Raw genomic sequence first — 22312 nt, forward strand, 5'->3', positions numbered from 1 at the left:
GTCCCCATCGGTGAAGCCCTGTCTCGCGGCAGCCGGTCCAAGGGGTGGCCTGTGCCGTAGCTCTGCCTCCATCATACAAAATCCTCATCGCCGGGAGAAACCTCCGTGACGTGAGGAAACCAGATTTGATCTGAAAGCTGGAGAGAGAGAAGGCAAGAGCACATGTTAAGGTTTGGCCTTTTATTGTCAGCAAGCACATTCAGGGTCTCGCATGAGCGCAGCAGGATGGGAAGGGGCTTAACCCAGCGGTTTCATTTTCTGGCTCTTCCCGGCAAGCGGCAGAGCAGGAGCGCGGCCTCGGTGCAAGGAACGCCCCAGGCTGGCTCATCCCCCATGGCTTTTGGCAAGCTCCGAGGAAGGAGATGTGCCGGGGACATTTCAGGGCAGAAGGCAGCAGAGCGGTCCTGGAGGAGCCCTCCTGCACGGGGCTGGGGGCCGTGTGTCCGTGCGTCCATCCGTGTTTCTGTGCAGCGGTTTCGGCGGGATCCAGCATCTCCGGACTCGCCGTTGCAGCCGGCACAGCCCGGAGGCCCCGGGGATCGTGGCCTCTCCTCCATCACCATTGTCGTCTGCTAATTTATTTTTTAAGCCAATAAACACCAGAGGGGAACCCCCTCCTAAGGATGCTCTTTGGCTTCCCGGCGTCAGTAACGCCCTACACGTCGTTCTCCTCTGGTGTTACCATTTTTTTAAGCAGTGTTTTGTAAGATCTCCAACAGACTATGCAGAGAACATGTGGCTCTGTGTCTCTCTCCCCAGCTCCCCTCTCCCCCCCATCTGCCTTTTTCGGTGTCGAAGTAACATATTTAGCTTTTTTTTTTTTTTTGAATAATAATAAAACTTTGGAAAAAAAGCCTGAAAAGGTCCAGCTTTGTGGGTGGTGGGGGGGGTGGAGATGCTTTGAAACTCTAATGTTGATGTAAATACTTTGCAATTTGATAATTAAATACAAACAGACCTCACAAAAAAAAAAAAAAAAAGCGTAGTTCATTTATGAGAGGACTTCTTGGCATCCCTGTCACAGAATTTGGTGGTTCCTGGAGTGGGACCTCCAGGACCTTGCTTCTGGGATCTGGTGCCACTTCTGTGCTGCTGGAGCCATTCCCGTGTCCCTGTGTGGGCTCGTGGTCCAGCGCAGCCCCAGCGCCTGCTCCCGCAGGAGGAGCCTCATCCATCGTCACCGTCCTGCTCCGAGGGCCAGGAATGCTGGCTGGCAGTGGCGGACAAGCTCCCTGAGCCCAGACCGCTCCGGCAGGGAAGCGCTGCCATGGTGGGCACAGCGCCAGGCCAGCGCGCTCCGAGCTGAGCTGGGATGCAGCCGGTGGGACCCCAGCTGCAGCCGTCGATGCCGAGCGGAGGGCTGTGGCGTGGGGCGTTCGCCGTGAAGGGACCCCAGGCGCTCCTCTGCTGTGTCCGTGGCTGCTGGGAACCCAGGTCCCTGCCCACGCACAGGGGCTTCGAGTGACACGGTGACCCCGGGGTGCGCATCGACCCGGACAAAGACAGACCCAGCGGAGCTGGGCTAGGGGAACAGGGCGGGGGACAGTCCTCCTTCAGCAGAACCTGCTTTGTCAGCAACTACCAGAAGCAGGCCTGCTTTGTCAGGATAATTAATGAGTGCTGATTAGGATCCCTCACTGGGTGATTAAGTAATTGATATATAGCACGGTGGTGGGGGAACCAGGCCCTTTAAAAGCAGGGTGGCTGCTGCTGCTCCTTCTTTTCCACCACCACCATGGTCTGGGGTGACTTTAGTGCCCTGAGCCCCTGGGTCTGGCTGCTCCTTCCTCCTCAGGCTGGTAAGTGACTCAGTCTTATCACCCAAAATGTTCAGTGCTTTATGTTTTGCTTCACTTTAAAGCAATCAGATGACTGGGGGGTTATCTTTTGTTGGCAAGTTCCCTGGTCTGTGTGTGATGTGCAGGCTGGGCGTGGGTTGGTGAGGTCACCCCTGGGAGGGGAGCTGGGGCCGAGGTTCCTCCAGCCCCTGGCTTTGCCCCTTCGGCATCGCTGCTGGGGAGCAGGGTGGCCACGATGGGGCTGGGGTGCTGTGGTCCAGCCCGAGCCCTGGGCCAGTGCTGGTGTCTGTGGTGGGTCGTGCCCAAGGGCTGAGGAGGACAAATTTGGTTTTTCCAAGCCCTGTAACACCCCTTGCTTCCTCCTCCCTCTGTCCCCTTTGCTCCGTGTCCGGTCACAGCTTTGGTGGCAGCTGAAGCATCATATAATGATGGTCGGGGCAGTTGGCAGGACCCCCAGCCCACCCTGGCCATGGTCGGTGGCTGGTTTGCCATGGTGGCACCCCTCTTGACTCCAAAGCCCTTTGCAGAGGCCAGCCCTGTGCCATGGGGCGGGAGGGGGCTGACGTTAGCCTGGCTGGGCCGGGAGGTGCGAGATGGCAATCGCTGCAGCGGTGCACTCTCTCCAGGCATCCCCAGCCCGAGCTGGGCAGATGCTCCGGGGGATTACGCCACGTGTCTCCTTTAATGGACTTAATCTTGCTGTTTGCCTCACGCTCGAGTGTCGCCCTGTAAGCCTGGGAGAGGATTTGGGTGTTAGGGTGGGGGCTGTGTCTGCCCCCGCAGCATAGCTGGCGAGGAGGTAGGGGTCCTGTGCTGGGCAGTTTGTGCTGGCAGTGGGCTTCTAAAACGGCAAAGATGAGTTGTTGTTTCGCCTGAACATCCCCTTCCCCAAAGCTCAGTGGTGGCACCCCCGAAGCACATCGAGTCCAGGCTCTCGGAGGATAAATCCTTGTGAGAACGGGGGGGCCAGCCCTGAACTGCTCCCTCCTTTTCTGGAGGAGTGACAAAGCTCTCTCGCCAAGGGTTAATCTCCAGGCTCTGGAGGGGAAAGGCTAAAGTCCTTACCTGATGTGTAGCTTACCTCCCGCGGTCGCTGAGGGCTGGAAAACCGTTCTGCTGCAAGGAGCAAGGGACAGGCAAGACCAAAGGGCGCTGGCAGGGCAGGGCTCTCTGTGGCCCTGAGTGATGTTTGTGGATTCCCTGGCTCACAGGGTTTGGCTGGACCAGCACGAGGGGAAGCGGTTGGAAGCCATGGGAGCCCAGTGCTATCAGCAGTGCTGGTGGGTGCTTCCAGCCCAAAGGGATCCTCGTTGGGATCAACCTCTCTCCTCCATCTGCTGCTAAGTTAATAAAGCCATGATGTGGGCTTGTCTTGGGGTAAGCAGGGAGAGCATCCGGGCAGGAGGCACTAATTTCCCAGCAAGATCCAGGGATGGACAGGCAGATGCTGGGAGAGTGGGCTGGTGGCTGTGGTGGCCCCAGACAGCTGGTTCCCTACCCACACCCTGAGCGGGGCAGCTTGACTGCCAAACCTCAGATGAGATGCACCAACAAGAATCCCTGTCAGATCTAGGGTTCAAAAAGCCGTACCAGCCTGGAAGTCACGGCCAAACCTTCTCCACGGGAAGCCTTGTGGTGTCCCAGTTGCTCACCTTGGGGATGCTGCCTCCCCCTGAGGAGGGGAGTGAGAAACCCCTGGACCCCGAGGCTGCAGTGAGGAGCCCGAGGTTTGCCTGAGCTAAGCTGCATCTCTGTTTCTAGGGTCCTGAGCTTGGGTTTGTGGTTTGTTTTTTTTTTTTTTTTTCCTTTCCTGACCCTGCTGTGTCACTGATCTGTTATGTGACCTAGAAAAGAAAATGATCTCTCCTTCAAATGGAAAGACAAAGGAACAGCTTAAGGCTCCTGCTCCCTCTATCTAGGGAGCATCAGGCAGATGGACGCTTTGTAACGCAGCAAGGTGATGAGACTCGCCGTGCCAAAGCCTTGCGGGCAGTGTCCGGGCTCAGTGGGACCTGGCACAACACAGTGGTTGTGTCTTAAACGTTTCTCCCTGCTTTCAGTCACCAGAGTAGCAACCCACTGGTGCGGTCCCCGCACAGGCACCCCGTGGTGCCTCCAGGATACCAGGGGACAGAGCCACGGCACCGCTCTTCTGGCAGAGACGCTCTTTGAGGGCAAAACATTTCCTCCGAGCTTTCTTCTGCGCAGCCAGCAACCGCCTGCCCGAGAGCACAGGTGCTGCGTCTGTATGGGCTCAGCCCAATTTGCGGTGCGCAAGCAGGGAAGCTGTGATGATGCTTTTCCAAAGCATCGGGTTCAACCTGTTCCGCAGTCACAGGCTGGTTTTTCATGATCCCTTCATAGAGGACGAGCAGGGCATTAGCACGGGATGCGAGACCTGGTTGGGTTCCTTGCTCTGCCTGAGGCTTTCTGTCTGACCATGACGAAGTTGCTTTAATTTTCTATCTTTAAAATGAAGATGGTATCTCAGTGCCCTCTTCAGAGGGTAAGACAGCATGCTGGTGAGGGCTGTGTGCATATCAAAGAGTGCTCTTTAACTCCGCTTGGGGTGGGAGGGCTGCAAAAAGCAGGTTTCTTACACATCACCTCGTGGAGATCTCTCCCGTCGCTACACCACAGCCTCCCTCTTTTGAAGTGCTTTTTCCCCCAAGTTGGGTCTCACAGCAGGGAAAGCCTGTAGCTGCATCTTGTCTTGAATCCCATGTACAAAACCAGGGCTTGCTCTCCTCCAAAGCGCTGTCTGCCTTCGTGGCTAGGATTTATTTAAATTGCTGTGGAGTGTGACTCTGCTAGTTAGCAACAAAACACGTACTCTTGAAAGAGCTGACTGCATTAGCTTAAGTAAATTTAAACTTAGAAAGTTGCTCAGAGTGCAGACAAATCTTGACATAGCTTGCAGATGAGACGCCCTGCCCTCCCCTCTCCTTTCTACGTGTTAGTTACACTATAGCCGACACGACAGCTACTGGGATTTCCCTCGGCCTGACAGGTGACAGAGCTGTCATATCTATTCTTAGTGATGTGGCACATGCTTTTTTTAAACGTGTAAACATTGATATGCTCTGAACCCTTTCCAACCTGGGCTTGGTCTTCAGGGCTTTGGAGCAAGGGTTGAGGAGGCTGATTTCAGCCCCAGCAGCACAGCTCCTCTAACTCTGAGCTGCTCCTGGTGCCACCGGATCCGACAGTCCTGTGTCTGGCTGCAGCACGTGTCCCCCTGCTCCCCCCGGTACTACACGGGGTCACGGCCAAAGCCAGGGAAGGACCAACACAGATAAAACCAGAAACCACCTCCTGCGGAGTGTGTACGATGAGTCTGTTTAGGAACTACCAGTATGGTTCTCAGTCTGCCCACGGTCAGGTTAAACCATTACGAGAGGAGTCTGTACTGGGAGCTACAGGGCAAAGAGGCTCTGCTAGAGACTGTCCGGGCTTACCGTGCTGGGAGCAGAACAATGCAGAAACATGACTGCTGGGCTAAGGCATCTGCAGTGAGCAGCCAGTGTGTCGTGCTGGGCAGGCCACAAAGCAAAGTTTATAAAGCTTTATTAAACATTTTGAACAGCTGTGCAATGAACAAAAACAATACTCTGAAAGTTTCACAACCTCCTAGCTTGAACTTCCTTGAGATAGCAACAGCCACTTCTGCTGCTCTCTGCTATGAGACTGAAGTAAAGACAAACAGATGGCCAAGGGGAGGGAACCCTTTAATGTTCAGAGAGTATTTTGTGTTAATCGTGAAGGTTTCTCACAAATAAACCTCTGCCCTGGGTTGGGCTCTCCAAGAGCCACGGTTGCACAGAGTAATGTATGCAGTGTGGAGCTCTGCACAGCTGTGGCTGCAGGACGGACCCACCACCACCTGGGCTTCTTGACATCCTTCTGCTGGGGGAGGTAGAGATGCAGGCACTCCTTCAGCATCTCCTCCCTTCCCCAGTCACTAGCACCAGCGCCTTCTGTCACCCCGAAAACACTACCACTGAAAATGGTTGAAGCATTTACTGCTTCAGGCCATGCCTCCACCTTGGGACCCTCTCCTGCCCTGCTCACACCTGACTTTTTCAGCTAGCATCACTTTTACAGGGTGAGGTTCACAGTGGCTTTCAAAACCCCACGTCTTGCAGCATACCAGTTCTTTATCCCAACAGTCAATACCTTGGGAAATCCTGGAAATCTAGGAGGAGGGGAAGAAACAGTCTCTACTACCTGTGAGGCTTTATAAAAGCAGCAGCATAAGTGAGGCTTTCAGGCTATGATCTCGGAGCATAAGTAGTTCAGAAAGCACTTCGGCAGTGCACGCATCTCTTTGGCAGGCTGAGCAGGAGGAGATGACTCAACTGCCTCTGGCTCCAGCAGCTTTTGGCCAAGTGCATCCATGAGCTGTTGAGCTCGCCCTCGATCAGCAAGGCGGGAAGGCTGGTTCCCCACACACAGAAAGACGGAGAGAATCCTGTAGCTACTCGAGCAGAATTGGTGGGCTGAGAGCCCCGAGTTAGACCACCGTGGCCTAATGCAGACAAGTGAGCGACGCAGCTCCACCACTGCGCAGCAGCTGGGCAGAGGCCAGCAGCTCGGACCTCCATCAGTTCTCAGTTAGGAGGGCTGGTGTCTGTTCCCGGTGATATGGGAAGGGGGAAAAAAAAAATTTCTGCTTCTAAAAAAGCAGGTGGTGCTGCCAGAGTTCACACAGTAAACAAGTTGAATTTCACAGGCAGAGTGGGAGGAATTTACCACTCCAATCCACACAAAGTTACAGGAAACAGGCTGGTTTTACTCCAGTCACATGCCTAACACCCCCTCCCTCCTCCCTAGCCCACCCCCTTTTTAAAAGCAAATCAAGAGCCCTCAGCAGACTGGAAGCTTATGGTTTTCTAGGTGCCCACTACGCTGGGATCGTGAGCTGATTCTGGCAACTGGGATCCTGTGCAGTGATACAAGAAGCAGTTCCCCCAGCAGCTGTAGCAGATGAGGAATAGAGCTGCCAGGAAGACCAAGGCACAAATCGTGCAAGGTTTCCGTTCCAAGAGGAAACTGAGCAGGTAGAAGCCCATGAACATTGAGTGACTGAACCACAACGCTGGGTTGAGGGGCTTGGGTATGAGCAGGACAGGCAGCAACCACTGAAGGCAGTACATGGTGGCTGGCTGGGCCTGGTGGCGGCAGCAGCAATCAGACGTGCTCCAGAACGGTCTCCAGCAACTTCTTCAGCAGGCAGGCTATTCTGTAGGGAGAGGTAAAACATCAGACTGTCAGAGAAATACAGCAAAAAAAATCAACAGGTGTTCTTCTTGCACAGCTTCATTTATCCCCAAGCATTGTATGCTGATGCCCAAACTCCTAAGACCAAATTCCGGTGTGTCTCAGAGCCGGTGGAAACTTCTCTGCTTTCCAAACCACCCAGCTGGACACAGGATTATCTATTCCTGGTGTAGAGGTGCGTGCCTTGTGTGCTCTGTTTCTCAGGCTTTTACCCAGGCTAACAGTTGCGAGACCCGTTTCTTTAGCACAGAACAGGAACAGAAAGGGAGAGGGACAAACAGAAAGGAAAACAAGCTGCCACAGCCTTCCCTACACACATGTGGCCAAGACTGTCCGAAGACTTGAGTGACGGTATAAAGAAATGCAACGGAGGGGCGAGCTACCAGGTGCTACAAGGAAGTGTCAGTGCAAGAAGTGTCTCAGAGGTATTAAGTACACAAACTGCTTCCTCCCCAGGCACAGACCCATTACAGGCTCTTCCAGTGCGACAGCACTAAATTCAAGCTATACCTGTAGCTACCCAGGAAAGCTGCGACAGTGCCCAGGCTGCAAAACAAAGGGGAGGGCAGTCCCTGCTTAAGGGATTTATAACCCTTGCCAATCGGGTCAGATAAGACAAAGTATGTGAGCAGATCAAAGAGGCGACAGTCTCAAAATGGCAATTTTCATAAGTGCTGTAAACACAGGATTTCCTCACTTGGATTATTATAAACCCTGTGGAAACACTGAGCCTTAAGGGCTTCTCTAACCAGGGATGGCAGCAGACTGGAAGTGCAGAAAGCATGCTTCTACCTTCAGCAACCACATCAACTCACTAAGCGTGTGTGTTTTTTCTTTCTAAGCAGTGCATACATCTTCATCCAAGAACTTCAGGCAGCTTTAAAAACAATAAGTGCCTTACAGGTGTTTTTACAGAGCCAGAACTGTTGAAAGGGAGCAGAAGAATGGAGTTTAACACTCTGGGATAGCAGCAGCAGGTCAGGCTAGACGACAGCAGTATTGTTGGGAGGCAATAACGGGAAGTTTTCCTTCAGTTCATGCAGTGGGGAAACCACAAGAAGAGGGTACTCGTAGCTTATTACCCCAAAAAGGTACAACCACACAGGGGAATGATGGAAAAGGGAAGAGCCTGGGAAGTGTACTCCTCCCTGCTATCCTGCAGCGCATCATGGTGACACACAGCAACACTGAAGGAAGCAGCTGCCAGCCAGGGCACAGAAAGACAGGCGAGGGGACAGCCCCAGCCTTGCAGAACGCCATGGCCTCTCCCCCACAGAGCAGAGCCTGCTCAGAACAGCTTCTTGCAGCAATCCTTTCATTTGAAAATGCTCAGCTGAGTACCGCTCTGTCAGAAGGATGAAGGGCTGAGCTGAGCCTGTTAGGATTACAACTAGGGGGTGGGAAGGTTAGTAGGATGAAGGAGTGAGAAGGTAAACAAACAGCACATTCCGCTGGCTCCTGTTGGCAGGAGGAGGGATTTCCTGGTGAAGGGAGGGAGAAGGAGGGATTGCTCAGAAAAGCCAAGAGAAAACCACACATGGTTCTCTTCCAAAGAACCACAGAGGTCAGACTTGTCTTACAGCTCTGTAAGCTTGTAGGTCCCAACTAACCCTGCTGTCAGAAGGAAAAAACATTCCACCATCCACTGTGCTTTTAGCAGCAGGATCTATTTTAATGTTAGAGAGAATGCAGGACAAAATCTCCACCAGGGCAGACAGATTAAGAGTATTTGGGGAAAGTATGCTGTGCTGTTGCTCCTGCAAGAAAGTGTTCTCCAGCAGAGAGGGCAGCTGGGGTTCCATTAGTAAACCTAAGCTGCAGTTAGGCAGCCAAAGCATAGAAGTTATTTCACACTGCAATGTGGATAAAGTCGAGTCAAAGGAATTAAAGTCCCAACCTTAGTCCCGTTTTACGCAGGTGACTCACTCACATCTTTAAGGGCAAGTCTAGTCCCAGGCCTGTTTCCCTCATCTATAAACTGGAGATAAGGATTACTTCTAACAAAACATACTGATAGCCTTTGTGAATGGCTTAGATTTTTCTGGAGTACAAGTACTGTAGGAGTGTTAGATTACGTTTTTCCAAGGGGAGGAATGGAGAAACAGGCAATTAAACTCTATCACTCATCTTTTTAGTTCAGAATGCAACAAAGTTTTCAATGATCTGCAGCCACCTTAATCCTCCTGAAATGTTCCTTGCTTGAAGTCTCCTACAGTCCTTCTCTTCCCAGTCCTCCAAACGTTAGGCAGAACAAATCACTGCATAAACATCATCTTATACTTTTGCCCTGAAATCACTGATTCTGTAGTGACTTTGGCTTCTGCAGCAGTCTTTGGGTTACTCCTTCTTGAAGGTTTAGCTTAAAATGCTTGCAGACATTGCTTTGGGCTTTGTCTCCAGAGTAAAAAAAAAAAAAAAAGATAAAAACCAACCCAATCTTCTGGGACTGACGTCAAACCTCTCAGCTTTAATAAGGCCAAGTGTTGCTACTGAGCCTTTAGCCCCCAAACTGACAACTGACTGCATTTTAAGAGTATAGTTACAATTCATGACGCAGCTGCATTTGACTCCGTGGTCTGGCCTCCTCATCGTGGCAAAGACTTGAGCGATAATGCTCTGAACGGCGAGTTGATTCTAAGCGTGTAAACATTACCTGAACACTTCCTATAAACACAAATCCATCCCAGAACAAGTTAGCCATTTTAAAACACTGGTATTTCCTGGAAGAGCCAGTTGCTTGTAGCAATCGATGCAACCACTCTGCAGAATGAAGCACCACTTAATAGCGGTTATTGTTACTAAAGTTTCAATGTCAGTGCCCTCCAATTTGCAAACCTCTTGGACTTCTAACAAATGCAGATGTTTGAACAGTTAGTCTCGTATCTGCAGTCAGTCTGCTCGTACTTTTACTATCCCCCAGTTAAAGTTGAAAACTGTCTGCTGTATCCCATGGCTGACCCTAGATAAGGTGCCTACTACTTGAGACTTCTGCAACTCCATTTTCCCCAAGGGACTTTCCACTAGTAAGACACACACTAGCTCTTCGCTCGTGATTCCTTTTCGTTCCTTTATTCCTTGCCAGCTGGCAGTGGGACGGAGTTATCTTTCCACGCTATAGATCAAAGAGAAGCAGTCTCCTGCTATCACCTCTTTACTGAGCCGAGAACTATGGCTCTCCTCGTTGCCTTGGACAGGAAGTCCCTTTCTGGAAGCCAGAACAATAGTCAGTTCTACCTAGACTCTCAAGTAAGGTGGAACTTGCAAATAAGAAATTCCTACCTTGTTTTCTTTGTCCCCTCCTCATGATCCAAGCTAGAGATTACCACATTCCACAGCAAATTAAGAACCTGTCACCCAACAGTACTTCTCCCAGCTCCCTGTTTCACAACCGCCTCCTGCTTTTCCTCAACCAGTTGCGTTTGTTCTCCCCTGCCTGACTCATCTCGTTCCTCAGCCAGCCCGGTGTCCTGCCATCCCCAAGACTGCTCCTGTGCTCCTGCTCAAGTCATCTGACTTGGCCACTCATGTTTACCAGACAGCTCCTCATCACCCCACCACCGCCTCCTCTTGCTCTTCTGCAGCTCTTGGAGCCACCTGAACTTGTTTCAGACCCCTCAGCAGCTGAGAGCAGGCAATGCTCCCGCCGCTCTCCCCGCAGTCAGCGCTCGGCAGCTCCGTCTGACCTCTGCGTGCTGCCGGAGCCTCCTCCCTGCCAATTCCTGCAGGCAGAGGAGCAGCCTGGGGAGGTTCCCTGTGCACCTCATTAGTAAGCAAACACCAACACTTTTCCACACGCTTATTAATCGGCTTCCATCATGTTCACAGCCCTTCCTTCTGTCATCTTCCCTCCCAAGACCACTCAAAACAAGCAGGTCCTACCGGCACATGTTTGTGGGGAGGATTTTCAAATGCCAGTGCGAGGGTAGCGGCACACCTTTCCAGCCAGAAACAAAACTTTAATTATGACAAGTCAAAAGTGAGTAGCACAGCACAAGTCTCTAGTGCTTTGCGATGGATCAGTCACATTTTAGAACAAATCCATCTCAGGAGCTAGCAAGCTTTTCCTTTATATTCTACAAGCTAATTCAGCAACTGAGAGGCTGAGAGGTGCTCCTACGTGATCGGTTTTACACAACAGTATGCCAACACCAAGTCTGTACCCTTCTCAAAAATGTCTTAATTCCTTAACAGTCCATTTACTCCGACAGGGGAGAATAATCAGCTGGCTCTCACTAAGCACTTGAAGTAACCTTGTTCAGATCTTGCTAACGCAAGGAACTTCCCCAGCAGATGCTACAGCAACAATTACCCAGCTGGCAGCTGAAAGGTCTGCAGCAAAAGACCGAATAACTTTTTTATTGGGTGGTGGTGCCAATCTCCCCCAAACTCCAAGAAGTTTCTGCTTGGGAACGAAAAGCCACATTGTCTAAATAAAAATCTCTGAAGTTGCACATTGCACATTAACTTAAGAGCAAGCCCCAGGGACTTGCACCGAGTTCCCTACCTGTAAGGCTCACCTATAGTACAGTTTGCTTAAATCTGTTGAAATCAAAACCCCTGCCACGGCCGTGTAGCTTGAACTGATGTGTGCGGGTAGTGCTTCACGCTGCCAACACGTGTTCAAAACTAACTCTCAAATACCACACAGCACCCAAAACTCCTGCTAAAAATACACAATATCCAAAGCACTGGGGGAAAAATAAAAAAAAAAAGAGGCGAAAGTGATCGAGTGACGAGTTTGAGGAGTACAACGAAAAAAAGCAGCAGCAGGCCAGCTTTACAGATGCCAACTCTCTCTCTTCAAAAACTCAAGAACCGTAACTGTGCAAAGTTTAAGACCTATTTGCAGTATCAGGGATTTTACCTCAGGGGTCTTTTTTTGGCCTTGCCGCTACTTTTTTCAATTTTTTAAAAGCTTCATTGGCCAGTATGACTCAGCTGGAAAAAGTGAGTCTTCAATTTTTGGCAAAGGCCTTACCCCAGCCTTTGATAAGTTCATGCCTTGAACACTTGATGTAGACTCAGAAATGCTGCAATATAATTGCAAACAGTTTCCAAAAGAGCAGCAAATCCTTGAGTGCTCAAGCCTCAGGGTTCTGAAGCGTTCTGATTTCTCAAGCTAGAGTCGAGCCAAAGCAATTTACTTCACGAGAAGCAGAGGCTCTCTGTTGAGCCACTCTTTTCACCATTTCCGTAGCTGCTCTCGGAGACTGGCTGCTGACTGGGGGGCTGCCCGGCCTGTACCCAGAGGCAGCGCAGCACCCGCTCCGTCTGGACTGCAGTGCACTCACCGGGGCCAACAAACCTCCGCCCGTGAGCAGGAAGGCAGCAGTACGATCTGGGCTTCTCTGCACGGTAAATCACAGGAGCAGAACCTTAAGCCAGCCAGCTCTGTGGTGGGAAGAGACATCAATATCGATAGTCATCACCTGAGGGATCGCTACTTTCATCCCCACTGATTTATTAATTCTCAGTGGTCCTCACTCCTGCCCCCTGCCTTTGTTTAACTGTCAAAGATCATGAATTTCAGGCCCATCCCAACTTCCCTGAAAAACATAATTGGTTTTGGTTTTAATGTGGATCTCTTCTCTGCCTTTTCGGCCTTCGACAGGCTTCAGAAGTCTGAATACAGCCCGATAAAGGCCAGTTTTCTGCATCTCGGGTAGAAAGAGGCAAAATTGCAGCACTGGCAAGCGGTTCTGGAGACTTATGACTTATAGGTTGGAAAGGGACAGGTTATTCCACTATCACGGTATTTATGAGATGAATTATAACGTTTCAGTAGAGGGGTAACAAGGTACCGGGGGAGTTCAGTGTGTGGCAGACTGCGTTTAAGAGCTCTGTATTTCATCTTCTCTCACACTTGTGTGTTTGGGATGTAACGAGCAACGTCTGTACGACACAACGGCTTGTAAACTCGTTTTGCTGCTGGCTCAAAGCATCCACAGGCTCGCAGGGAGGGTGCCTGGCCGGGCACAGCAGCGCTGGGGGGGGGTGCCGTATTCTCGGCCGGACAAACGGAGGTGCGAGAGTTGTCTTGCTCTGGGGATAAACGGTTTGCTTTTGGAAGGTGCTGGAGTGAATTCTGAGACGTACCTGACTGAGGACAGAGGTAGCGGGGAAGCACACGGTGTGGTTATTTCCACGTTAGGCCGGCAGTAACCCAGGCGCGCTCAGGGTAGGCTCAGACCGGCCGTTTTATAACCCACGCGTGCCTGGCCACGCGAGCGCGGCTCTCCCGCCGTCACCGTGCTGGGAACCCTCCCTCCGGTCCCCAAAACCCGCGGACTGTCACCCCCAGCCCCGGCACCCCTCCGCCGACAGCGCGAAGGCCGCGCCCGGGCCCGGCGGGATGCGGATCGCCCCCCCGGGGGGGGGGGGGGCTCCTCTGGGCCACGGCTCCTCCCACCTCCCCCCATTCCCCCCTGCGGCCCGTACTCACGGCGCGGTGCCGCCGCCGATTTCAAGCCGCCACCGCCGCAGGCCCGTCCGCGCCGCGCCCTGCGAGGGGACCGGACAGGCCGCGCTCGGAACCGGCCGCGCCGCCCGGGGGACGCCCCCGACAGGGCACCGCCGCCGTCCCACCAGGACCCCGCCGCGGCTGCCCGCCGCACGCCTGTCCCGGGCACGACACGGCACGGCCCGGCTCGGCCGCGCTGCAGCTCCGCCGCGGGCCCGCGCTCCGGTGGCGGCCGGGAGTGCGGGGAAGCGGGGGCGGAGGGGTGGGGGGCGGGCGCCGCTTCCTCAGGCAGCGCAGCGGGCAGCCCCAGGCTGAGGGCAGCGCGCCTGCGCGGTGGGTGAGGCGCGTGGGGCCATGCGCCCGTGCAAAGCGTGCGGGCCGGGCCTGGCGGTTTTTGAGCGTTTTGTTGCTTTTTGAGAAATTATATGTGTTTACGTATTTTTTTTTTTTTAATTTCAAGTACCGTTTGCACGCTTCTTTGGGCCGCCTGGCCGTGCTCTTTGCAGGCCTGTTTCGCGCGGCGGGGGTGTGCAGGCAGCCGGCGCGCTCTGCGCTGTGCCGTTGCAGGCCGCGCGTGGGGCCGTGTGCTGCGGGGCTCGCCGTGCTGCGGGGCTCGCCGTGCTGCGGGGCTCGCCGTGCTGCGGGGCTCGCCGTGCTGCGGGGCTCGCCGCTCACCTGGGCTTCTGCCTGCTCCGCCTGCTCCTCGCCTGCTTGCTCGCACGCTGCACGGCACGTTTTTGCTTGCAGCTCACGTGGTTCTCTGCAGAGTGGGCAGTGGTCGCATGCTGTGGGCAATGGTTTTAAGACAGAGGGAGGTAGATTTAGATTGGAAATTAGGAAAAAATTTGTTACAATGAGGGTTGTAGAACACTGGCCCAGGCTGCCCAGAGAGGCGGTGGATGCCCCATCCCTGGAAACGTTCCAGGCCAGGCTGGACGGGGCTCTGAGCAACCTGATCTGGTTGGAGATGTCCCTGCTCCTGGCAGGGGGGTTGGACTGGATGGGCTTTGAAGGTCCCTTCCAACTCTAACCATTCTATGTGCCCTTGCACGCTGTTCCTGTGCTTACAGCGCTTGCAACTGCACAACATGCCAAGTCCCTGCTTTCTTGCATTCCATTGCATGCTATTTTTAGGCTTGTGTGCATACTGCTTCCTTGTCACTCATGACTGTGCACTTTTGTTGCTGACTTGGCCTTACCAGGCCCCAAGGGGCTCCTGTTTTCTGTGCTGCAGTAGGGTGGGCACCTGCACCCTTCCTGGTGCTGCCTCAAAGCGAGGTAGAGCAGAGATGGCTCCGTGGCCTCTCCCTTTAAACACTTTTATTTTTGACACCGCTTGCTGGCAGCCCTCTGGCCGAACGTCGCGGGGCTGGCAGCAAAGCCCAGGCTGCTGCAAACGCTTCAGCTCCAGCCCTTCTCTCTGCAGACACCCAGCAGCAGGTTACCAAGCACAGCTCAGCCGTGCCCAGCTTCGCCTGGCTTCCCAAGGAGGCTGCAGAGGGAAGAGGGGAAAAAAAAAACCACACTAAGATTTTGGGTTTTCTCAGCCGTTTGAAACGCACCCAGCGGCGGCTGCAGGGCCGCCCGTGTTTCCCACAGGGTGTTCCGCTTGGCTGGCCCCTGCGTTTGGTGGATGTGAGAAGACCGGCTCACTCGTGGCCTGGCAGGTTTGAATCCGGCCCGGGATGGTTTCCCTCCTGCGCTGCCGTTATTCTGGGCCCTTGCTGACCCCTCTTCATGGGCTGTTTAAATTCCTGGTTTATGGCCCCAAAGCCTTTGGCTGGTGCCAGCACCTGGCGAGTATCCAGCACCCTTTGCCCACGGTGGCTCCTGGATGGCCCCAGCACGGGCTGCCCTCATCATCCTCAGCACGGAGACCTTTTTTTCCTGCGGAAATGATGGTCAGGTTTGCAGCAGGGCCACCTTCTCGCGCTATTTTTGGCTGGTTTGGCTCGTGGTGCCAGCTGCATCCACGGGTGCCAGCCTCAGTGTTCGGGTGGCTTTGCCGGATCCCACCTGACACCCGCGGCACGCAGGCTGCGCCCGCGGAACGGGGCTGGGGGCGGCCTGGGCGCTCTGAGCTGCTCCGGCACGTGCTGATGGTTGCAGTCTGCGGGAATTATCCTGGACCCAACCTGAAACAATTTGAAGTCTCCGAATCCTTGTGCAAACTGCAAGGTGAACCCTCGTGTCCGAAGCTCCTGGCTGCGTCCCCCTGCCCGTGCTGCCTCCAGAGCTGTGCCCTCCCTCAGGTTTTGTTTGGCTGGAGCTCCGGCTTTCTATAAAGACTGTTTTGCGCGTCAAGCCTGGCTGGCAGAGCTGTAGCCACGCTCCGGTGGCTGGAAGCAGCGTGAGCTCCCAGCTCCGTGGTGATCCTCCCTTGGCAGCTGTGCAGGCTGCACGGAGCCATCCAGTGGAGCGGATCCGTAAGGAGATGCAGAGAGAAGGGCATCTCAGGTAGGGAAGGGAAAGGTAATCCCAGGCCACCGGGAACAGCCTGCTCCGTGCAGGACAGGAGGCAATGGGATTTCTGCGGTCTTTCTCTTCGGGCGGCAGCTTTTAAAGGACCTCTGGCTGTGCTTTGCTTTGATTCTGGGGAATATTTCTTTTCACGATTTCCTTGCGCTTTTGTTCGTAGCCAGCCGTCTGTTCCCGTCACGAAAGGCGCATCCGAGCTGCGCAGGATGTACCCTGCGAACGGCACCGTCGCAGGCCGAGCAGCACCCCCAGCCTGAACCGCAGCAGGGCGGTTCCTTGCGTTGTAGAAATGCAACTGTGAAGCGCGGTGGTGCTGGTGTTCCTGCATTCTGGGCTCTGGGAGGGCTGAGGCTGTCGCCCACCAGCAGAGCCCAGCTGGCCACAGCCCCACGCTTGGGGTCTGCTGTGCCCTGAGGCTCCCCGAAGCTTGGGAGCCACTGTGGGTGCAGGGGAGCTGTTGGGCAGACACCCAGAAACGACACCGGGGAGGCGGAGTAGGGTGAGCAGACAGAGGGGTTTCAGAATGATGCAAATAGAAGCTGGGAGCAAGAAAAGCTTTTTCTTGAGAAAGAAAAAAAAAAGCCTTGGTATGGCTGAGTTATGCCAAACTCTTGGTATGCCCCAAAATTAATCTGCAAATTGGCTCAAATGCGGTGAAGTGCGGCAGGAGAGCACTGGAAACATGGCAGTGTGGAAGGTGGGATGGCAGAGCAGATGAGCCCCGCTCTGCACTGTACATCGCACCCCTTCCCCTTCCCGCCTCTGCAGCTCCTCCCAGCTCACCCAGGTAGCGTGTTAGAGTGGTATCAGCTCAGAGTCTTACAGGGTCAACTCTGCCTGCGGGGTTGAGAGAGTAAAACCAACCACGAGCAGCACAAATATACAAAACAGCTCAAGTTTACTTCCAGTGTCATTCCCAGCACGTCAGTTACCCCTCTCCCAACCACATCTTACACCTTTCCCATCCCGGAGCAGTGCAGTCCAGTAGTCAATGGGCTCAGAGCCGTTTCCCATCCTAACGATGGAAGCGATCTCTCAGCTTGTTGGATCCCAAAGAGAGACCCAAGAGGTGAGGCGGAGCAGGTTGCTTCCAGCAAAGACAAGAGGCAGCAGCACTCTGCTCCCTGAGGTCTCCCCACGGCTGCCCTGGTTTCTCTCAGAGTGGGGGCACCCCCCTGAATTTGCGGATGACGTTGGCCAGCCGCTTGGCCAGCCCGCCCCGGCTCGGCTCTTCCACGTGAAACGTTCTGGTCAGCAGGTTGTAGAAGGAGCCGTAGCACACGGCCACCACGGTGCAGGTCAGGCAGATGACGTTGTAGGGCATGCTGAAGTCTGGCGTCGGCAGGTTCACCAGCAGCGGCTCCGTGTACAGGCGCACAAAATAGCTGGAGCCATCAGAGGAAGGAAACCTGGAGAGCGGAAGCGGGAAAGGGAGCGTCAGCCCCCACAGGGGCACTGCTTCATGCTCACTAGCCAGGGTGACAGCAGCCTGCAGGCGCTGCGGTACGGCCCTGCTCCCCAGCGCGGACACACTCACAGCGAGGTGAAGAGAGGGCTCTGCTCCACATCCACATCCTTCATCGCAATGACGCTGGGCACCAGGGCACTAAGCACAGATGAACTAAGGAGACAGAGGACATGCTAGCGTCAGTCCTGCCAGCGAAGAGACAGCAAGAGCTCTTCCTGTCCCCACAGACCTGGGCAGCAAGCCCTACACGGGGCCCGGAAGGGGACGAGGAGCTGAGGTATGTCGTTACCTGACGTAAAAGCCGTGATTGGGGTCAGGCGGGTATTCTGTCCACTTCAGTAAGGCCCGCTCAAACTGGATTGTGATCTTGGTGATGGAGTTGGCTGGCAGCTGGATCAGCATTTCCAAGAGGTGAGGCTGTCTCCGGTCCTGGGCTGGCTGGTAGTGGATATAACCTAACACCAAAAAGACGCGTCAGTGGCACCGAGGGGACCTTGTCCAACTCACATTGCCTGGACGTCTCCCGTGGGGTGGGCGCTCCTGCTTCCACTCTCCTGGGAAAGGTTTTCTGGGCAGCTGAAGATGCACAGGTAGCAAAAAGTATGTGTTAGAGCTAAATCTGGCTGGTCTTTAGAGCTGATGAGCCATGAAAGTCAGGCATTCAATAAGACCCAGTCACCAGTTTTAAATCAAGCCTCCTTTACTACAAAAATCAATTCACTTTGGTTTAGACCCTTGTTGGATTATGAAACACTGTCCATGTGCCTCTTATAAAACAGACTTAATATAAGTGCTGAACTGAAGGCTAGTAAAACATCCTAACATGTTTTGTTTCCCAGTCCAGTTTCCCAGTGGGGCCCGAGGGAGGAACTAAACCATCTCTGGAATGAGCCGCTTGTGCCAAGGGAATCGGGTGGCATGGGCCTCCCGGGAGGGTTACTTACTGGGCTTGTTTTCCTTCCCCTTCGTGATGATCGTCAGAGTGTGCACGTAGAGTCTCAGGTACCAGGGCACAGTCTCCAGCACGATCACGGGGAAGGCCCGGTACGGGTGAGTGTTGTGGATGAGAGTTCTGATCTCTCCGGTCTGCAGCCCGTATCCACTCACGTAGCGCTGAGCGTGGAGTACGGGTATCGGCAGTTCCGCTGCGAAAGAGAAAAGGACGCAAGGAATGGGGGCGATGCCGGGTGATTTTTAGGCCTGGAGCCCTGAGCAGCGGTGCAGGTGGCGGGAAGTTCTGGTCACTCACAGCTGTCTTGGGGACGCGTCCACTTCAGCTGCACGTTGAGGCTGCGAGATGTATTGAAGAGCGAGGGGCTCAGCAGGTCATAGACGGCATAGGTTCTCTTGTCTCCCTGGACAATAGCTTCATGTACAGATGTCGGAGCGGGGGTCACTTCCAGTAACTCATTTTCCTGAGAAGGCAAATGGACCATGAAAGGAAAAGTGCCCCTTGAAGTGACTGGCAGTGCTGGGAAAAGCCCCTCTGGCTGGCCCTGAGCTTTCCCGCCCAACAGCCAGCTCAGCGCTCTTACGCCACCACACTCATCCTCACAGCCCTGCTCGGAGGAAGGAAACTGCCTCCCTTTGTTAGCCCCAGAGGGCTCCTGGGGGCTTGGCCATGCTGGGGGTGGGGGTGAGGATTTTTCAGAGCCACACAAAGTAGCTGAATCGAGGGAGCAAGGGGTATTCTCTGTTCCTTGAGCGTTACCTTGTTCTTAGGGGAGATGTCAACGTAGACTCTGCTCTGCGATGCCAGAGGACACGCGTCGGTCAGCGTGCGAGAGAACATCTTAAAGAGGGACCAGTCTGGGGGAAGCAAAGTCAGTGGCGGGTGGGGTGAGGTGCTGCAGGCTGGGGGCACTCGAGGACCGCAGCGCACTGCCACTGAGCCTACCTTTCTTTCCTTGGCCGCTGGAAAAGCTGTCAAAGACCACAGTGAGGGTCTGTCTGAGCTCCCAGGACACAGCCAGGCAGGAGGCATCCTGGACAAAAGAGAGATAGGTGGCTCTGATCACATCTTCTGGAGGGGCAGGACACCAGGACAGAGCTGGGACTCCACCAGGACTGCAAGAATCCCATCAGGACACGGGTGGGACTAGAGAAGCAGCGCAGCTGTGTTAGGCACGGTAAACCCACCGCAGGGGAGCTGGGCAAACCGGTGCGTCACCCTGCAGTGTCACAAGAAGGCTTCTGATTTTTTCTCGGGGGTGTTTAAAGGAGGGAGCCCTGAGCCGCGTGCTTACTCTGCAGATGGGGCGGACGTGCACCGCCTGCGAATGGTAGCTGCTGTGGAACAAGCGCTCGGCCTTCAGCAGCACAGCAAGCCCAGCCTGCAGGGAGAAAAGGAGAAAACTCAGCCCCAGGTCTGTTCTCTGCCCTCACTGAGAGAAAAGCCCCGCTCACACTTCCCAGTGCACACTCCCGGATTGCTGTCAGGAGCCCAGCTCTGTCGGGATCCCAGCTCCATCGGGAGCGGCCCGACGAGGCAGCAGGACTTGCCATTACCTTTGAGCCGCATGGGAGCAGCTTCTTCCAAGGCGTGAGGTTCTCTGTGCAGACCACCTCCCTGGGCAGGACCGCGTATCGCAGGAGGTGGTGATCTGTCCCTGGGCAGGGAGGTGGAGCATCAACAGGCTTGTTCTGCTACAGGCATGAGAGCAGAAGCAGACCTGCTCCCCCCGCAGTGTAGCCCACCACCCTCTCAATATGCCTGAAATGCCATGAGCTTGGTCAAGGAATAAATCCCACCCTGTTCAGAGTGATTTGGAAAGAATAAGTAAAGGTATATTCTAGCAGATTTTTTTCATGAGTGCCTTAAATCCTTTAGTCCTCACTGTTTCGTAAAATACTTTTCAGAGAGACAGATGAGGACCTGGGAGCATCTGCCACGTGCTGCTTGTGGGCTTCCTCTGCTCAAATCCTGTGCCTGGACCACCCGCAGCGGCACGGGGCAGAACTAAAGCTAGAGAGAGGAGTGAGAGGACAGTGCTGGGCGGCAAAGCGCAGGCCGGGCTCACCGTTGGCTAAGCCCAGGGGTTTGAAGGACGCCGTTGGAGTGACCGTGTTGGTCGAGTCAATGAAGTTGAGAGAAGCACAGAATATTCCCGAGAGGACGTTACTCAGTTCTTTCCAGGCTTTGTCAACACTGTGTGAGAACAGATACCAGAGATTACTCAGCAGCCCGAATCCTTGGAATAACAAGCACTAAGTCAGTACCATTCAATAAATACACCGGGGTGACCACGCTGGCTTTCAGAAGCTGCAAGGAGCGTGCAGGCAGCGGCTGCTGGTTGTGCGCTCTCCAGCTGTCCTGGTATTTTGTTGTAACGCATGATATTCGGGGGACATTCACTGCAGGGGCAGCCCCGGGGCTGGCGGGGCTTCACACAGCCAGGGACCCGGCGGTGGGTGCAGCTGGCACGCGAGGAGAGGGGCTGGGGGAGCAGAGAGCATGCTGGAGGTGACGTGGTGTACGGGAAAGGGGCTGTGTAACCTAAAGCAACACCTTGGTGCAGCTCTGAAGGCTGACCAGGCCAGCAGGCACAGAACAGGCACTTGTAGGGAGCAGCGAGCTCTGAGAGTCCACGCGGAGCTGCCGTGGCTCGAACAGGGGCTGTGTGCTAAGGGCGAGGGGTATTGGATGGGAGTCAAAGGAAGCGAGTCACGGATGAGAGACGGAGATATAACCCCACCATGTTAGCACAGCAAGGCGTTTGTCACTGAGAGGCCATAAAGGAATTGCTTGCTCCTTTAGCGAACAAGAGTTTGTGCTCAGCGCCGCATCCTGCCCAGCCTACGTTCTGCTTTTCCCTAGAGCTGCTCCTGGCGTTGCAGGCTTTTTATTCCAGCGGACATTTCCCAACCCAGAAGGCCCCCCAACGCCACGGTGCCCTCGTGCGAGAAGGGCAACAGCTCCCAGGAGCAGTGGCTGCGGAGGGGACCCAGAGGCGCAGAGCCGCGGCCGGGGTACCTACTCGGTGACGGTGGGCTGGAACCAGACCCAGAGCTCGGCGCCGGTGGGCGCCTGGAGGGGCGGCTGCCCCCAGGTTCGGGTGCGCCAGAAGCCCTGGGTGAGGGCGAGGTGGAGCTCCCGCACGCCCAGCGCCGCCACCAGCTGCCCCAGCGCCTTGGGGAAGAGCCTGTAGTGAGAGACTGCGGGCAGCGTTAGCCCCTGCCTTGCCCATCGCGTCCCCCCCGCCCCGGCCCCTTCCCCTGACGTCACACCAGGGCCTGGCCACACGTGACGTCATCGCACGCAGCCCGCCTGCACCACCGCACTGAGCCCCCTCGTGCTGATGTCACCGCAGCCTCGCTCCGCCCTCTTCCTGCTCACCCTCCAATAGCAGCAGCCCCGCTCCCTTCTGACGTCACTCGCCGCCGCTGACGACATTCCCAAGGCGGTAACGTCATCACCGCAACGCACTCCATCACGTCGCGTCACCACCCCGCGAAATAGCCCCGCCCCCAGCCCCGCCCCCTGCGCAGCGCCCCAGCCAATAGCGGCCCGCTCCGCGCCCCGCCCCGCCCTACCTGCGCCCCGCTGCAGGTCGGCGTCCCATCGCGTGCGGAACTGGAAGGTGGCGGCCACGTCGCCGGCGGGAAGCGGGCTCAGCAGCAGCTCCTCCCGCAGCGCGTCCCGCCCCGCGTCCGCCCGCACCGGGCCCGCCGCCGCCAGCAGCAGCAGCACCGCCGCCGCCGCCAGCATCCCGCCGGCACCGCCCCTCCGCCCACTTCCGCTTCCGGGCCGATCGGCCAATGGCGGCCGCTTCCGGGGTCGCCATGGAGACGCGGCGCCGCAGCTCCCGCACGGCCCGGGGATGGAGG

General features: G+C 55.2%; 2 protein-coding genes across 6 annotated transcripts; both read right to left on the minus strand.

The window, feature by feature from the left end:
* Nucleotides 1-5349: 5349 nt before the first annotated feature.
* BLCAP (BLCAP apoptosis inducing factor) lies at nt 5350-13677 on the minus strand. 4 transcript variants are annotated; one of them, XM_086760777.1, is made up of 4 exons: nt 13522-13677; nt 12371-12470; nt 11597-11767; nt 5350-7041 (listed from the first exon to the last, which is right to left on the minus strand). In XM_086760777.1, exon 4 carries the CDS (start codon nt 6953-6955, stop codon nt 6692-6694), a length of 264 nt encoding a protein of 87 aa, XP_086616903.1. In that variant the 5' UTR covers nt 6956-7041; nt 11597-11767; nt 12371-12470; nt 13522-13677; the 3' UTR covers nt 5350-6691. The 4 variants fall into 4 exon arrangements, with proteins under 4 accessions (XP_086616903.1, XP_086616902.1, XP_086616901.1 ...); XM_086760776.1 differs by having other exon boundaries at nt 11584-11767; XM_086760775.1 differs by lacking the exon at nt 11597-11767.
* A 3221-nt stretch (nt 13678-16898) lies between these two features.
* Nucleotides 16899-22208, minus strand: PIGT (phosphatidylinositol glycan anchor biosynthesis class T). 2 transcript variants are annotated; one of them, XM_086761007.1, is made up of 12 exons: nt 22019-22208; nt 21463-21640; nt 20506-20633; nt 19994-20094; nt 19732-19818; nt 19383-19470; nt 19197-19294; nt 18735-18900; nt 18430-18630; nt 17775-17940; nt 17555-17638; nt 16899-17426 (listed from the first exon to the last, which is right to left on the minus strand). In XM_086761007.1, exons 1-12 carry the CDS (start codon nt 22191-22193, stop codon nt 17174-17176), a joined length of 1725 nt encoding a protein of 574 aa, XP_086617133.1. In that variant the 5' UTR covers nt 22194-22208; the 3' UTR covers nt 16899-17173. The 2 variants fall into 2 exon arrangements, with proteins under 2 accessions (XP_086617133.1, XP_086617132.1); XM_086761006.1 differs by having other exon boundaries at nt 21463-21627; nt 22019-22192.
* Between the last annotated feature and the right edge of the window lie 104 nt (nt 22209-22312).

The sequence above is a fragment of the Chlamydotis macqueenii genome, chromosome 16 (genome assembly GCF_036417535.1).
Source record: "Chlamydotis macqueenii isolate bChlMac1 chromosome 16, bChlMac1.mat, whole genome shotgun sequence".
In the NCBI taxonomy this organism is placed as follows: Eukaryota; Metazoa; Chordata; class Aves; order Otidiformes; family Otididae; genus Chlamydotis; species Chlamydotis macqueenii.